Genomic DNA, 17189 nt, shown 5'->3' on the forward strand with positions numbered 1-17189 from the left:
AAAGAGAGACATTACCCATCTGCCCCACTGTTAATTACATTTACATACTGCCGTCTTCTGAGCCGGGATTGGAGCGCTCAAACGCATCTTAATGAGCCGGCAGCTAATGAACACAAGCAGATGCAGAACAGCCCAGAGAAACAAACACACCGCGGCTAATGCTAACACACAGACTGCTCTAACCTGAGAGAGAGAGAGAGAGAGAGAGAGAGAGAAAGAACAGAGAGAGTTCCCTATAAGGGCAAAAATATTGGGACACCTGCTCACTCATTGTTCATCCAAAATGAAGGCGATTCCAAAAAGTTTGCCCAGTGTCTTCTGTTCAGGAAAAGCTTTCTACTACATTTTGATGCACTGCTGTGAGGATTTGATTGCATTCAGCCACAAGAGCATCAGTGAGGTCAGGTTACCAGAAAATCACCACCCCATCTCAGTTCTAAAGTATTGGATAAAGCACTAGGGCTGCACTATATTGGACAAATTTTATATTGCAAATGTTCTTTTGTCGTAGTTCCATGACATCACCAGCCCAATCAAGAGCTTATTCAGCGCTGAGCTCTCAACACCTGAGGAAAACAGCAAAACAACAGTAATTGCACCTTTAATCAGGCATTTAAATGGCTTTTTAAAAGGTAAATTAGAGTGTTTTTCTGGGATTAAAAGCATGAATTCAGCTGTAACTGGAAATATCTGTGCAAAACTAAGCCAGACTAAGGTGCACAGCTTTCCACATGTGCGTTTACAAGCACGTGCCCAACCATGTGGATGGAGGCCATGTGGTTACCTCGTGTTTACTCCTGCACCCCCCTTACGCTCCCCCTCACGCTTCTCAGGCAGCAGCAGCCTGTCACTCACACAGACACAGAGACAACGCTGTGTATCTACTTCTTGTGTCAAGAATCAAAACTTTGCAACGTGCTGCGTTTGATTTAAATGCCTTAAGTGACTTTGCACATCTTGCGATGTGACTATTGCGCATGTGCACATCACGATGACAATATACAAAGGATATATAGTGCAGCACTACAATAAGGGCACAAGTATTGAGGCACCTGCTCACTCATTGTTCATTGAAAATCAAGGTGATTACAAAAAGTTTGCCAGTGTCTACCATCCAGGAAGAGCTTTCTACTACGTTCTGAAGCATTGCTGGTAGAATTTGATTGCATTCAGCCACAAGAGCATCAGTGAGGTCAGGTTGCCAGAGAATCACCACCCTAGCTCATCTCCAGAGTATTGGATGGAGCACCATCATTCCAGATAACAGTTTTTCCACTGCTCAACAGCTCAACGCCAAGGGGTTTATACTTCTTGTACCAATACATTCATGTTTATCTACTCCAGCAAGTCCTATTCTATTGGCAATACTTTTATAAAGCTACCAGATAAGCTATATATGTGTCTACATGAGCAATGGGTGCAACATCAAAGGTGTCTACAAACATCTGGACACATAGTGGATCAGTATTATGAGTCTCATGGATTTGGGTTCTCTTATAACATCTGTCAGTGGATAGAAATAAAGGAGGCTAGAGTGTGTGTGTATGTGTGTGTGTGTGTGTGTGTATACATGGATCAATGCCAGTGTGTGTGCTGATCCAAGTTCCAGAGAGACCTCCGGGGCTTGGTACACAGCTGCCCAGCACAAAGTGAGGGGAGGTGGGCAAGAGAACGTGCTCAGCTCTCTCAGTCTCCAATTATCCAGCAAAACCCTCCCAACACCCCTCACTACTCACTACTACTGCCCCTTCCTCAGATCACCCTCCGTACCCACCCCCTACTGCAGTGCTCCACACGGAGCATGAGCTATGTGGGGGAAAATATGACAATGTGTGAAGATTGTGGCCACCTTTTTGTGTTGGTAGCATCCTTACAAGCAAAGTTTGGAGGGCTTGTTGGATGCTTTAATGAACCTATTCTGGCACATACCGATCACGCAGATACTACCATAGCAAGCATGTGGTGGCATTGGATACAAGAAGGCACGCACCAGCAACGTAAATGATCTGGGAGGCCTTCCGTGAACCAAGAAGAGGGAGAACGTAAGTATTGTCCGAGAACCAATGCTCTCTGTGAGTGCCAGAACCATTGGCAGACGGCTGCACAACACAGGATTACATGCATGCACAATAGGTATTAACATTGTAGTCAAAGACTACAACAGTGTCATGCCAGAATGTTGTGGAAAGACTTTTAGAAGAAGCTTTTAGCACCAGCAATGCCAGTGACTGAGCCCATCCAACAATGCTAACGCCCCTTTAGCAATGCTGGTGACCTGGCTCAACCAATGTAGCTATAGTGGCGGCCCAGCCAGTCTAGCCATTAGACAGATTCCTATAAGCCATCTCACTAAACAGTTATGTGGCCCAAGAACAGTTAGAATGAATAATGAATGGATGACTCCGGAGCAGCATTAGCATGGTTGGATGAGCCCAATCATCAGCATGGCTAAAGCAGCATCCATGACAATCTGACATGACACCATTGTAGTCTTCGGCAATGTTAATATTTATGTGCATGTAATTTTGTGTTGTACAGCCGTCTGCCAACAGTGCTGGCACTAACAGGATGGCTCACAGAAAGCATAACTGTTTTGCTAAATGTTCGTAATCATGGCTGTTCTCATGACAATCCATTTGTTCTCAGTCTCCAAAGGTTCTTGTATAGGTCTAGCAGATAATTCATGTTGCTGATATCACCTGCATCATTGGTATGGCCTGCAAAATGTTGATTAGAGCATCCAGTTCCCAGAGCCCTATAAAGAGACACAATGGACAATTTGCTGTCCTACACACATTCAGATGTTCCAAAAAATCTTTAGGATTTGTGGGAGAATATTCAAGATGCATTTAATGGATTATCACAGGACTCCATTAGGAACCTCTGCATGTTTACACCAGAGATCCTGTATCTTCAAAAACCATGAAGCTGTGGATGGCACAATAAGATGCTGTACTTTGATGGACTAGAGTAGGTCCTACACAATATTAGTATTAAAAGTAACAAATCACACAGTGCCAAGCAAATACGTGTCACACGCTGTAAGCTAATCAACAAATGTATACATTTGCAATGATTTTACTGTTTTCAGATTAAAAACAATCATGTAGATATTATATAGCTCTGTTAGCTTTATTAGCAAACCTTACTATAGCTCAGGGATTAGCTGTTAGGAAGAAAAATAGCCAGCATTCCCATTTCCATGGTTGCAGCTCACTGTTTGTGTGTTGTTGTGTTCTTTACCTGGCAAACCCGAGTGTGGAAATGGGACTGGGTGAATGGTGATGTGCAGGTTCGGAAGCCACACAGATGCCCCACACAGTTCAAATAAGAAAATACTGGCTGAAGCTCTGCTTATTTCTTAATAATATGTGAAGATGAATCCTGGTCATGATGTGTGTTCTTATAGAAAATATAATCCTTAAATGTTCCTTAAACATATGGAAAATGCTTTGTACTTTATATGCATACATTGGTCATATATTTCAGATTTCTGTGTGTTCCTGGAACTTCTTCCAGGTGTGCAGTAATTTTAAACCTAATTTAAAACTGGCTAACTTCATTCATGTATGTAAGTACACCTCACTTACCTCAATGTTTTTGCTTGCAACGTTCTTCACCACAGCAGGGAACAGTTCTGAGGCGTTTTTCCCTCTCGCAATCAGCTGAGTAAAAACAAGCAGAAAGTCAGAGCTGAAATTGGACGGGAACGTCTGGAAATGCTTACAAATCACCCCGTTCTCCAGCAGCACGAGCCGATCAAAGCCCAGCAGCCTAACGAGCTCAAATTGACTGCAAGAGCTTAATAAATTAATAGTTTAAGTTCACTGTGGGTTATGGCTTGTTGCTTGCCATGCCAATGAATCACTTAGTCAGGCAGGCTGTCATTCATCAACCACTGTGTGTGTGTGTATATGTGTGTGTATATATATGTGTGTGTGTGTGTGTGTGTGTGTATACATACACACAACAATTACCATTGTTAAACATACACACACTATTACTCCATTACACACATTCACTAAAAGTTCCTTCACACAGCATCCTGGTTTGAATATACATTGATTAACGCAAACCTCATAGCCCAACTCTTTTGATGGCATTTCTGTTTTGAGCAAAGCACAGTACCATACAACTAGAGGTGTTAAACAATGTAGAAAATAGAAGCTTTGATGAAAGACCATCTCATTTTTTAGGAGAGCAAAACTATTGTAAGAAAAACTAATTTGAAGCAAATGAAAGGCTTTCATGGCTCACATGGCCATGAACTTTACCCCTGTTCTAGATGCAGTCATACAAGCCCAAGCCATACAAGCTCAGGCCATGACACTACCACCACCATGTTTAACAACAGGAGTTGTATGTTGCAGATCATTTAAGCAGATTATACGAAAAAGGGGGTGTCTCCCACTCGGCCGTAAGTCCAGCTGTCTGTGGTCAGGGCAACAGAACTTACAGTACCAGTTTGGACACACCTTCTGATAATGTGGCACATTGTATGTTTGACATAAAAAGGTCCTCCGGTCTTGTTTGATTTGATTTGACCACTGCATCAAGACTTAGATCCGTGGTTTACATTAGTACCAAACCACAACAACTGATCTTTGTGGATCACGGATTATCCATGGTCTGTTAAACCCTTGGTACCAATTTTTTTGCACTTTAAGGTGCACTATCAATAAACATCTATTTTCTGGTCTATTTTTATACAGAGGCGCACTGGATTATAAGGCGCATTATACGACACTAGTAAGGAACAGGGGTGTCACCATGTTTTCTTTCTAATTCAGCAGGTCTCTCATTTGGAAACTAAGTTAAGAAAAGCTAAGCTAAAGCAAGCAAAACTCTAATTCTTAAAAAAAAACCCAAAAAAACCCTTAAAGTTAAACGAGCACTGGTTGTTAATCTACAGAGATTTCTCTTCTCAAAACTGTTTATTTGGGTGAATAAAGCACTTCTGTTTATTTACAGTAAGCTAAGAGGTCTAGATTTCCACTAAAGCTGGGTGCAAAAGCATTAGCATTAGCGGCTAACCGCTTGCTCTAGCCGCAGTTAGCGCTAGTAAATGTCGCCCGACAGCGTTCCAGTAAGTCAGGGCGATATTAGCTAGTGGTTCGTTCCATGTACCTTGTTTTAACATGGTAACAATGCAGGCTACAGTCCGCTATAATCGCCTCTAAATGGCAAAAGAGCTAACGCTTAGTGCGGTTAACGGCTAATGCTAATTCTGTTTCAGCAGTGCGAGCCGAGAATAGCAGCAGGCTACAGGTCGATAACGCTAACGCTTAATGTCTTAGTGGTTAGTGACTAATGCTAATATGGCTCAAGCCTTGGTGCTGGAGAACTAAACTGAAACTCCTGTATAACTCTGTACTTCAGCAGAGTGGCTTTACTGCTCCTTAATACCAGACTGGTAAAATTCATACATAAGGCGCACTGATGATTTTTGGGAAAATTCAAGTATTTTAAGTGTGCCTTATAGTGTGAAAAATATGGTAGTTAACATTGTGTGCAAATTACGAAGTAATACATTTACACTTTACTTACAAATTAATTCATTCACCTATTTATTTTCCTAACTGATCTGTGGTACAGGATAATACCAAACCATGACAACTAATGTAAACTATGTTACACCCCTAGAACATACAGTATGCATGTACAAATACATGCACAGCCATCCATACATGTAGAGGAGTAAACATAATCCATATGGTGTGCCTGGAATAAATTCAGTCAGTAGCAGTCTGCACTCCCCTAAAGAATAAAAAGGCTAAAGCAATAGAAAATGTGAAAAAAAAAGATTCAAGCATCTGCACATGAGCCAAAACATACAAGCTCATCTGTCAAACATGGTGGAGGTAGTGTCATGGCTTGAACAGGGAAATGTTTATGGCCATGTAAAACACCAAAGCCTTTAATTTGCTTCAAAACAGTCTCTCTTAAAATTCTTTTGCTGATCTAAAAGAAAATAGGTGATCTTAAATCGAAGCTTCAATGATGTACATTGTTTAACTTTGCACGGATATGTAAATATCCATAAATATAAGCTAAAATTCATATCAATCATCTTATATTTTTCTTAAATATCTTTAGTGTATAGGAAAAATGTGAATTTAAGGAAGAAAAAAAAAATTAAAACAAGACTGTTGTGCTAAATCCACTTCTATTAACAATGGCATTGTTACAGTAACATAACACACACAAACACACACACAAACACACACACACACAAACACACACACACACAAACACACACACACACAAACACACACACACAAACACACACACACACACACACACACAAACACACACACACACAAACACACACACACACAAACACACACACACAAACACACACACACACACAAACACACACACACACAAACACACACACACACACACAAACACACACACACACACAAACACACACACAAACACACACACAAACACACACACAAACTAAAACAAACAAACACAAACACACACTTACCCCCACCACCCTCTTCATGGCCTCCAGCTTGAGGGACTCCTTGGTGCTCTCCAACATCTCCTTCAGATCCTCGTTCCTGAAAAAGATTCAATTCAGCCTGATTCATTTCACACTCAAACCCATCTGACACACACTCCTGAGTGCGCACACACACACCTACACACTTCCCCTGGCAGACAGATTCATTTCACACCGATTCACCCCAACTTTGATTCATTGACACGCTCGATTCGCTTCAGGGCCAGATTTAATCAAGTGGGTTGCTTAGGTACTGTACTTCCAACACACAAACACACACACACCGACACACACCTCTGCTTGGGGCTGCTAAGCCGATATACCCCACACGGTCCGTAGCCCCACACACTGACCATGTCCAACGATTACGACTAACAGCCTCAAAAGGAGCCGCTCCAAACACAATGAACTACAGTTAACGAAAAAAAAAAAAAGAACTACAGGATCCAGAGTTCCAGAAGGAAGATGTATGATAGAGGCGAAACACTCCACACTACACACTCCAATCGGCAACAGAGGGAGAGAGATAGAGAGAAAGCTCGGTCAGAGTACATGCCGTTCGCCCTGTGCTGGTGTTCATATGTTTAAAGTGTGACTGTCTGCTAAGCGAAAGGTTCAGAAGAACAGGGCCTTTGTTTCAGGCTTGATCAGCTGCCACGAGACGGCCTGTGCAGCCCCTCGCCTGATGTGCAGTGACCTGGGGCTGAGTGTGAGACGCTGAGGGAGGGGTGGTGGTGCGAGACCTTCGTGCATGACTACAGTCATATGAAAAAGTTTGGGCACCCCTATTAATCTTAATCATTTTTAGTTCTAAATATTTGGGTGTTTGCAACAGCCATTTCAGTTTGATATATCTAATAACTGATGGACACAGTAATATTTCAGGATTGAAATGAGGTTTATTGTACTAACAAAAAATGTGCAATATGCATTAAACCAAAACTTGACCGGTGCAAAAGTATGTGCACACTTATAATTTTATTGATTTGAATACTCCTAACTACTTTTTACTGACTTACTGAAGCACAAAATTGGTTTAGTAACCTCATTGAGCTTTGAACTTCATAGCCAGGTGTATCCAATCATGAGAAAAGGTATTTAAGGTGGCCAATTGCAAGTTGTTCTCCTATTTGAATCTCCTCTGAAGAGTGGCATTATGGGCTCATCAAAACAACTCTCAAATGATCTAAAAACAAAGATTTTTCAACATAGTTGTTCAGGGGACGGATACAGAGATTTCTCAGAGATTTAACCTGTCAGTTTCCACTGTGAGAAACATAGTAAGGAAATGGAAGACCACAGGGACAGTTCTTGTTAAGCCCAGAAGTGGCAGGCCAAGAAAAACATCAGAAAGGCAGAGAAGAAGAATGGTGAGAACAGTCAAGGACAATCCACAGACCACCTCCAAAGAGCTGCAGCATCTCACTTGCTGCAGATGGTGTCACTGTGCATCGGTCAACAAAACAGCACACTTTGCACAAGGAGAAGCTGTATGGGAGAGTGATGCGAAAGAAGCCATTTCTGCAAGCACGCCACAAACAGAGTCGCCTGAGGTGTGCTTTGAACTTCATGCATAACTTGTTTGTAACTTTGTTTGTGGCGTGCTTGCAGAAATTGCTTCTTTCGCATCACTCTCCCATACCCTTATATATAAGTGTTTCTTTTGGTCAGTAACACTCTTGTGTTTATTTACTAGCAGCGTAAATTACCAGTGTTTGCTTAGGCATGGATGTAATTAGAGGAATCTGTACCAGGTTTGCCTGGCACCTGTGTGGCATTAATGTGGCATTTGGTTCCACCCAATATCGATATCGGCAATCTGCCAATCGTGGTGAAAGGCAATCGGCGATCGGAATCGGCCCCAAAAACACTGATCGGTCCATCTCTAGTTAAAACAGACTCTGGTTCGTTTCAGCATGTGTGAAAACAGTAATCGCACTGAAACAAGACCAAAACAAACTGCACAAAGAAGAGGTGTGTCGGACCTTAACAAACTTCAAAGGGTTATTTTGAGGTGAAAAATGAAAAATCTGACCCAACTATTAAATATTTCTCATGTCTAAGCAAAAAGGCTGTTCAGGTTCAGTATAACCTGATTTATTACCTAGATAATTACTACAGCTATGATCAAAACAGCTCAGAGGAGACAGCTTACTTTACTTTACTTTTGTGCCTGTGTAAAAACAAACCAAACAGACAGAAAATTCTCCACAAGTAAACAAACTCAACAGATTCAGATCAGAGAAACAAACTACAGTTGTGAAAATACCCTTAGAAAATCATAGCATTATATTAGATGAATTTCAAAAATCCTGCACTATATCCTGCCACTATATAAAACAGGAGAAAATTTTAACCTGAAATGTGGTTTCAAGCTTTTGAATAGTGGTATATACTGTAGACCTTCCATGTAAGTATTGGTGGATACCAGTGCTGGATCAATATCAGTAGCAGATCTTATATTAAATACACCCTTATTGTTAAAAGTAACAGCCCAAACACAAAACACTTATTTGCAACTTATTTCCCCCAATGATTGCTTAATCATTACAATGGACTACAACCCAAAAATGGACTGTAGAACCTAGCATCCAGAACTTGACAAGTGTGTAGTCAATAGTACCCTTTGCTTTTGGTCTCCTCAGAGTCTCCATAGTGCTGGTGGTTGCTGAAGGCTTGTTCCTCCTGGCTGATGTCTGACCTCAAGGTGAGCTGGAGATTCTCCGCGGAAACCAGCACTGTCCGGACGACTCCTGCGGCCTCAGAGCGCAGGCTGAACAAACCCCCGTTCATCACGACTCAAAAAGAAAGCTTGCTTTCAGAGAATCCCTTGGAAACTACTGGTCCAACTTGAGCTTCAACTGAACCATTCAGGATCAGGACTACCACCCAAGACCTTTCCTGCGGTCACCAGTGAAGGTGACAACCTGACAATCCACCAGTTCCAACAAGAACAGGGAACAGAAATGTAGTCCACCCAAGGTCACGAATGATCGACAGCAGTGGAGGCCAGGGATTCCCAAGAAACCTAATTTTCACAGTAAATCCCAGAGCTAAAATCCAAGCTATGGCATGGAACTTTGGATAAAATCCCAGCTGAAGCTTCACCAATGAAGTTCTTCTCCAAGTTGTACCGTGTCCACTGCTGGCCTCCTAAATCCTGATAAGTACCAAGACAGCAGAGATGCCCACTCACTCACTCACTTAGTCACTCACTCGCACTCACTTATTTAATCTCTCATAAGCTTAGGAACCACGTGAAACAGTTCCAGCCCAGTGCTGTCCCATCACTCCTTATCAATTACACACCACGAGTGCAACAGAGGTCCTTTTCAAACTTTTAAACCTCCTGTTCAAGCTCCAATCCTCTCCACAGTGAAGCTGACCTTCAGGTTCCTTCTGCAGGGGTGACAGGAATGGTCCCTTGCTTCCGAAACAAAGTGACCACCAAGCCGTTACTCCCTACGGATCGCTCGACAAAGCTCGCAATAAGCCCGGCACTCCTTGCACATAAACTTCACTTTGGCTGGTTTCCTGTTAAGCATTAACTCTGTAAACTCTTTCTTTAATCGTTGTCCTCAAGAGCGACAGTATCCACAGAACAAACAAACACACACAGGCGACAGTCCTGTTCCACTGGAACCAAGATCCTTCCCCCAAGGCAGGGCTTTCTTCTTAATAGATCCAAGGGAAGCGTGGAAGCTCTAATCTACAGTGAATAAACACTGCCAGTCTTTCATCACCTTCACAGCGCAAACCTCCAGCTCTTCCTGTGGCAAGCCCGTCCCAGAAGCCCTGTAGGTGCTTGATAAGGGCCAAACCCAGCAAGCAACACTTTCCTCTCCAACACTTTCCTCTTCAACACAATGGCCAACAACCCACTGTACCACTCGCTAAATTCAATACTTGAAGCCAGTACTTTCCAGTTGTTGACCATTTCTCAAAAATGGTCAACAAAATCTGGGATGTCTCATTTCAATCAGAGATGGCAGATATTTGCTCTAGAAACAAAATAGATTTCCATACTTCTTAATGTTTGTAGCCATTCTAGTGGTTCTAATGAATGCATTCCGCTTAGGGATGTATGGAAAATATTGTGAATAAGGAAAAGGCTAGAATAATTTATACAAAACAATGATAAGGAAAGAAAAAGAAAAAAGTTATTTTAGTTCATACTACAGTGTTGTCTCTACAATTCTTTTCAGTAGCCAGAAGTGCTTCTTATAACCACAGGTGTAAAGGCTGAGCTCACACTGGGACTCCAGTAGGTCATCAATTCAGGGAGTAATCCAGCTCAGAGAAACAGACATGATCGCAGCTAAATCGCTCTAACCCAGCCAAGGCTGACTGCTGTCTTGTTATCAGAAGTATAGACTTTTTTGAAACTTAATAAAAACATAAAGCAGCTGCCGAAATAATTTTGTGGCCACTACTCACTTTTTCTTTAAAGTTGCTTATAATTTGATATAATATCTCTTTTTGACTACAGTAAAAAATGTGTGTGTAATATGTGTAATGTGTGTATGTTGGCTGTACTCAAATGGCACTTCTAAATACTGGCTTCAGTCCTCAGTCATGTGAACGAAAGCCTGCTGATTCGCTTAGAGCCAAATAACATTAATACTACACACACACACACACACACAAACCCTAATCACATAACCATACACACACATAAACACACACACTCAGTACATCTCACTCACACTTTAGCACCAGCCCCCCCCTTCGACCCCCTCTCCAAATTCCTGCTAACACATACCACTAATACCACAGAACATAACATACCAACACTCACACAGTCACCATTTACTATATGTCTACTACACACTAGCAACTATACCACATTTATACTGGCCAACTTCAAAGGAATCTATAATCTATGTTGTTTTTTTTCTTAAGTAATCTGTACAAAGCTACTGAAATTCTTAAATGTTGTTCCTGAATGCTTTGCCCCGTGTAATATGTCTTCTATGATACGAAAGCTTTAAAACACAATGCTTAATACGTTCTACATCTAATCACAAGTCTTAAAAGCTCGGGACATCGGGAGATTGCTGGTTCAAATCCCGGTCACGCAGCTTGCCATTAGCTGCAGGAGCCCTAAAAGAGCATAATGGGCATTGCTCTCTCTGGGTGGGTAGATGGTGCTCATTGCCCTCATCACTCCTAGGGTGATGTCAATCAGCACAAGGCATCTGTGAGCTGATGTATCGGAACAGAGTCGCTGCGCTTTCCTCCGAGTGCACTGTGATGCTACTCAGAAATGCTGCATCAGCAGCAGTTTAAAAAAAGAGGCGATGGCTGACTTCACGTGTCAGAGAAGGCATGTTATAGTCCTCACCCTCCTTGTGTTGTGGAATCACTAGCGATGGGGGATATGCAGCTCTTTAGCAGCTAAACGGATTAGACAATCTGCCTAGCTATACTGGGGGAAAAAAATAGAGAAAATAAAAAAAAATAATAATAAAATAAAGTTCATAGGGTTAATACACTGCCACTATATTGCAGATATAACTAAATTTTAACAGATTAAAACTAACCAGTGTATCCTTCCTGCAATACCGACAAAGTCTGGCCTACAAACCATTCATGCAGAACTGTAAGCGATTACTATTCTCATATTACTGACTCAGTCAGAGACTGCCTGACTGTGTTCCAGATCACATTCCAGTGTTAGAAAGGAAAGGTAAACTGTAGCTCAGTGCCAGCAGGGTGCGAGTGAGTGAAAATAAGCCTGCATCAGCAATACTGAGCACTGATGATGTGACCTCAGTCTGGCCTTTATCCACTATAGCGGCTAGGCAGTTCCCCCTGCTGGTCAGTTAAAGCTTGAAACAGTATATTATGGAAGTGTGTGTGCACAGGTAAAATTTCTCCATTTTGAAAATAATTAAATAAATAAATAAATAAATAAATAAATAAAGCTGCACATGAGGTGAAGCTCTTTTTAACCATTTTATAGTAACACTGCCTATAAATGTCATGTCCATTAGGCTCCATAAACATGTTATTAACAATCATGGCTATAAGTATGTATAAAAATGCATAACAATTTATAAACATGTTTACTATGCATTATGAAATATTTACATGGTGTTATATGTCAATACCAAAACCTTACACAAAGCTGCCTTAATAAAACATGCTATAATAATAAAATAAAAACAAAACTAGGGATGCAATAAAAAAATCTGTTTTGGGTCAAAAACCCAATTACTATTTGCCACTTTTTTACCACTGCAGAAATGAAATAGCTTTTGTATACATGCCTTTTCAAAGAAATTACAAAATAAGCACAAAATAACCAATTAAAAATATTTATTGAACGTCAAACATATTTAACATCCCAGTTGGTTGTGATTTGATTTTATCTTAAAAAAAAATCACTGTTTGGAATAAATCTAAATAATCAAAACTTTTTCACCCGTTTTTTTGCCATTTTTCGACCAAATTGTTTGGAATTCTGAATAATTTGGGTTGCCGAATATCTGATGCACCCTGACTGAAACAGTAACAAATTGGTGGGACTGAGTTATTTTTAAACCTAAAAATGATCAAATACAAAAGTTCAGTTTGTTTACAGACTAAATAAACACTTAAGTCAGTCATACAGTAAATGTTCAACCCTCAGTCTGAAGATTAAAACATGTTTAGCACACATAATTAGAGGATTTATTTAGCTAGCATGGTCGCTAACATTCTGTTTACCACAGAACTCACTCAAGTCTGACTGAAACTCCACTTATATAAACGTTTAGACAAGAAAGATAGAGCGACTGAGCAGACAGAACACAGAAATGAGTGTTAGTTTGTTTGTTTTTGGTTGTTTTGGTTTGGTTCTGAAGCTATCTAGCTAAACTAGCCTCCAGTACAGATACACAGAGTATCAGAGTCAGAGTCCAGTACAGCTGTTTTTGACTAACTAACCTAAGAACTGATTATAAGAACTTAACTGTCTGAGAGAGTGAAGTCTTAGTTAGTTAGCTACATAACAAGTAACATGCTAACAGTTAATACCACAGTACAGACCATGTTCTAGGATCAAAACACAAAAGTGTAGAAGATAAAGCTTAAAACACGTGCACACAGTCAAGTAAATTACCTTAGGAGTGTTTTGAGGCTCACATTGCAGACTGCTAATTCCATTTAGTGGCTTTGCCTTTGCCTGATTTGTACAGAGCACATTGCTAAACTTACAACTATGGTGGGCCTGTGTTTTTCCCCCACCTGTTTTCAGATAGCAATGTCAAATTTATCAGAGGCCATATTAAATGCATTTTTCCAATACCAGTATTAAACAAATGTACACATGATAACAATACATTTTTACACCATTTCCTCTACACTGGGAGAACATTAGCAAGAAGAAGATAAAGTCAGAAAAGCTAATGATAGCACAGGGTCAATACCAATAACAGCCCTGATAGACAAATCCAGTGTGAATAGTGCTTTTGACAAGCAGCGTGAATACACAAGCAAAAATGTAACTGCAGCCCAACAATACCAATCTGATTAAACCCCTTATAACTCTCCAGTATAATAAAACACTCAAGCATTCAGCCACACATTAGCCTAAGGCCAACCATGGCTGTTGGGTTCTCTGGAGTGACGATGAAGATGAAGCTCCAAACAGTACTTTTGGGATGAGCTGGAGCATCAGAACTAATTGTCTAAATTTCTGAATCAGTTTCTCTGATTTTGCTATTTAAAAGGTATTTGTGTGAGTAAAAGGAACACTGCTGTTTTCTTCTATAAACTACGGCAACATTTCTCCCAAATTCCAAATAAAAATATGGTCATTTAGAGCATTTATTTGCAGAAAATGAGAAATGGCTAAAATAACAAAAAAGATGCAGAGGTTTCAGACTTCAAATAATGCAAAGAAAATAAGTTCATATTCATAAAGTTTTAAGAGTTCAGAAATCAATATTTGGTGGAACAACCTTGGTTTTTAATTACAGTTTTCATGCATCTTGGGATGTTCTTGAGTCCAGGATATTACTCTACACACATATCTCTTTCGAAAAAACTGTTAATTTGGGTGTTTAATTAAACTAAGCTTAGCTTTCAATTGTTTTAATTAAAACATATGGCTAACTTTAGAAATAAATACAATATTAAGCTTGTATTTTAGGTTTAAACCAACTGTATGCAAGCAATACATTGAAAGGTTTAAATTAATGTTTTATTAAGCCTGTTGAGAGTTTTGTTCTGCTAAAAAAAACTGACCAACTTTTATATTTTAATGTAAAGAAAAAAAAGTTCAGAATTGTTTCTGGGAGAACAGACCCGCCCACCTGTAATAGGAACAACAACACCACGTACCTCAGCAGCATCAGCTTTAACGCAGCGCAGAATCGCTGATCTACAAATCATCCTCTCTCATCCACTCTCACTACAGTTCGCGCACATGATTTATACATCGAATAAAGCCGATGTGTAGCGAACTAAATCACTGAAAGCGCTGGAAACTGTAAAATTAACACTTTATTTAATTTGATCAAATAGTGACAAAATAAAAAAGCTATAACAAGACAGAAGCAAAGAAAATATACAACTAAAACTAAGTTAACCTAGTTTACTAATAGATAAGCTAACCACACATACACAGACAGACACTGCGCATGTCAGCAGCAACAGGCAGCAGAAAAAACACACACGCACACATCCTCCATTCACGTTATCATCAGCTCATTTAACTACACAGAACTCTACATGCACCCACTTCTTAAAGTCCGCGCTGAACAGGCTGAAGGCGGCTCCCCCGGTGGAGGTGGTCGGGGTGTTCTCCTGCCCCGCTTCCACAGCTGCCTCCGCGCCTCCCTGATCATTGTAAGACAGGCTGTTGGCCGACATGTCCGCTGATATTCTCCAGCTGTGATAAAGCGAGCTGTGCACTGAGAAGGAGCACAGGGTCTGATGAAGCCGCTCTCAATTAAACTATAATTAAAGTCGATTTTATAAAATAATCAAACCGAAAGAAGAACTTTTCCTGTGGAAGTTTTTTTTCCTCCTTCTTCCACACGCAACCGGAAGTATGAGTTGGAGAAGTTTAAGTCACATGACAGCAGTGTGACGCCCCAGCCCGAGTCACCTGACTAGTTTTAGTACCGACAAACCTCTAAAATCCGCTGTTTTTTTACTATTCGTGTTTTATAAAACATGCTGTCAGTGGCTGAAAGAAATATATTTTTCTTTATAATATTACTTTTATTAAAAAGTTATGTCTCCTGAATCAAAATATATTGAAAAAGTGCCAGCGCAAAACTGTATTACCCAGCAACACTAGTTTTAGTACAGGTATTACAGTTAAACCTCAGAAATCTCCTGATTTTTACTATTCACCTAGTAAAAAACATGCTGTCAGTGGCTGAAATAAATATATGTTTCTTTATAATGTTACTTTTATTAAAGAGTTATTAAAGAGTCAGAATGTTATCATAAAGTGTCAGCTCAAAACTGTGAAACTCAACAATTTCTTACTTTTTCTTTTTTTATCTACATTATTTTATGTGTTTATAAGTCTCAAAAAATGTATTAGTTTTTTTTACTCTATATATAATCAGACTAGTTCATAGTATTTCATTTACAGACTAAAACAGAATTGTATTTTATATTAGGGGGACTTTTATTTTGACAGAAAATCGTTTTGTTGTGTTGTGTTGAATCACAATGCTTCACATTCCTCTCTCACTTTACCGCTTAATATGTGAGTAGCTACCTAATACACAGCCCTGTTATCTGACTTGTTGTTATTATTTAAGCACTCATAAATATATAATATCAACACACATTTTATTTCTGACTGTGTTAAAAAAATAAGGCTGTGTCCCAAATTACTCCCCACCTCTTACAAAGTGCACAATAACGTCACACACATTTCTTAAATATTTGAATGTTTAAATATAGTTGATATATTGTGCTCTGACTGACTGTTTTACACACATGCAGTGCACTATGTAGTGAGCTAGGAAACATTTGGGATTGAACACATAAAAAAATATATGACTGGTCCAGCAGATGGAGCTATAGCTTTATATGTAACAGCACCACCTTAGGCCGTATTGTAAATCACAGCTGATCCAGGGTCTTGAGAAATGCCTTCCACCCGGTGTCCACTTCATCAGAAACACACAGTACAGTTATCTGATTTTTCTCCAGATCTACATTAAGATCTTAATAGTATATGTTTTTATGTTACGTGCATTTGATATCTGAGTGTTTATAATGCTGCTTTTCATTGACCTCAGATATCAGCTATTACTGTTAGCACTGTCCAGATTAGCATTGTTAGTATTGTAAATGGTAAAAAATCCAGTGTGCACAATTTTGCAGTAAAAAAAAAAACAAACATATAATGTTTAAAAAAGAGGAGATGCTTTTTGGCAAATAATTCATTGGTTAAAAGCTTACAACTGGTAAGTAGCAATTAAAATAAACTTAGCTTTGGAATTTAATTAAAAAAATGTCAGTTGTCCTTAAAATGTAAAACAGTACACTAAGCACATTCACACTTTTACACAAAAACACAAATAGCTCTGCAACTATGAAATGTATAAACGGAAAAAGGTCTGGCTGACCCATATGGCAACACATTTAGCTAAGCTTTAAAACTTTAAAACGTCTGAGAGGTCGGACAGGTAAAGTGCAGTTGTAAAGTCATTGCAAAGATGAA

The 17189-nt window shown here is 39.8% G+C and overlaps 1 protein-coding gene across 2 annotated transcripts in view; it reads right to left on the reverse strand.

The window, feature by feature from the left end:
• Window positions 1-15547, reverse strand: part of ap3b1a (adaptor related protein complex 3 subunit beta 1a) — a 93565-nt gene extending 78018 nt beyond the window's left edge. The window contains exons 1-3 of one of the 2 annotated variants that reach the window (XM_022676194.2): window positions 15240-15547; window positions 6494-6569; window positions 3591-3665 (exon numbers count right to left, since the gene is read on the reverse strand). In XM_022676194.2, coding sequence (XP_022531915.2) covers window positions 3591-3665; window positions 6494-6569; window positions 15240-15370 — 282 coding nt within the window. In that variant the 5' untranslated portion in view covers window positions 15371-15547. Of the gene's footprint in view, window positions 1-3590; window positions 3666-6493; window positions 6570-9134; window positions 10243-15239 lie in introns of those variants that run through there. The other variant, XM_049466390.1, reaches the window with a different exon arrangement.
• Window positions 15548-17189: the final 1642 nt, after the last annotated feature.

Source organism: Astyanax mexicanus, chromosome 17 (assembly GCF_023375975.1).
Source record: "Astyanax mexicanus isolate ESR-SI-001 chromosome 17, AstMex3_surface, whole genome shotgun sequence".
Taxonomy (NCBI): domain Eukaryota; kingdom Metazoa; phylum Chordata; class Actinopteri; order Characiformes; family Acestrorhamphidae; genus Astyanax; species Astyanax mexicanus.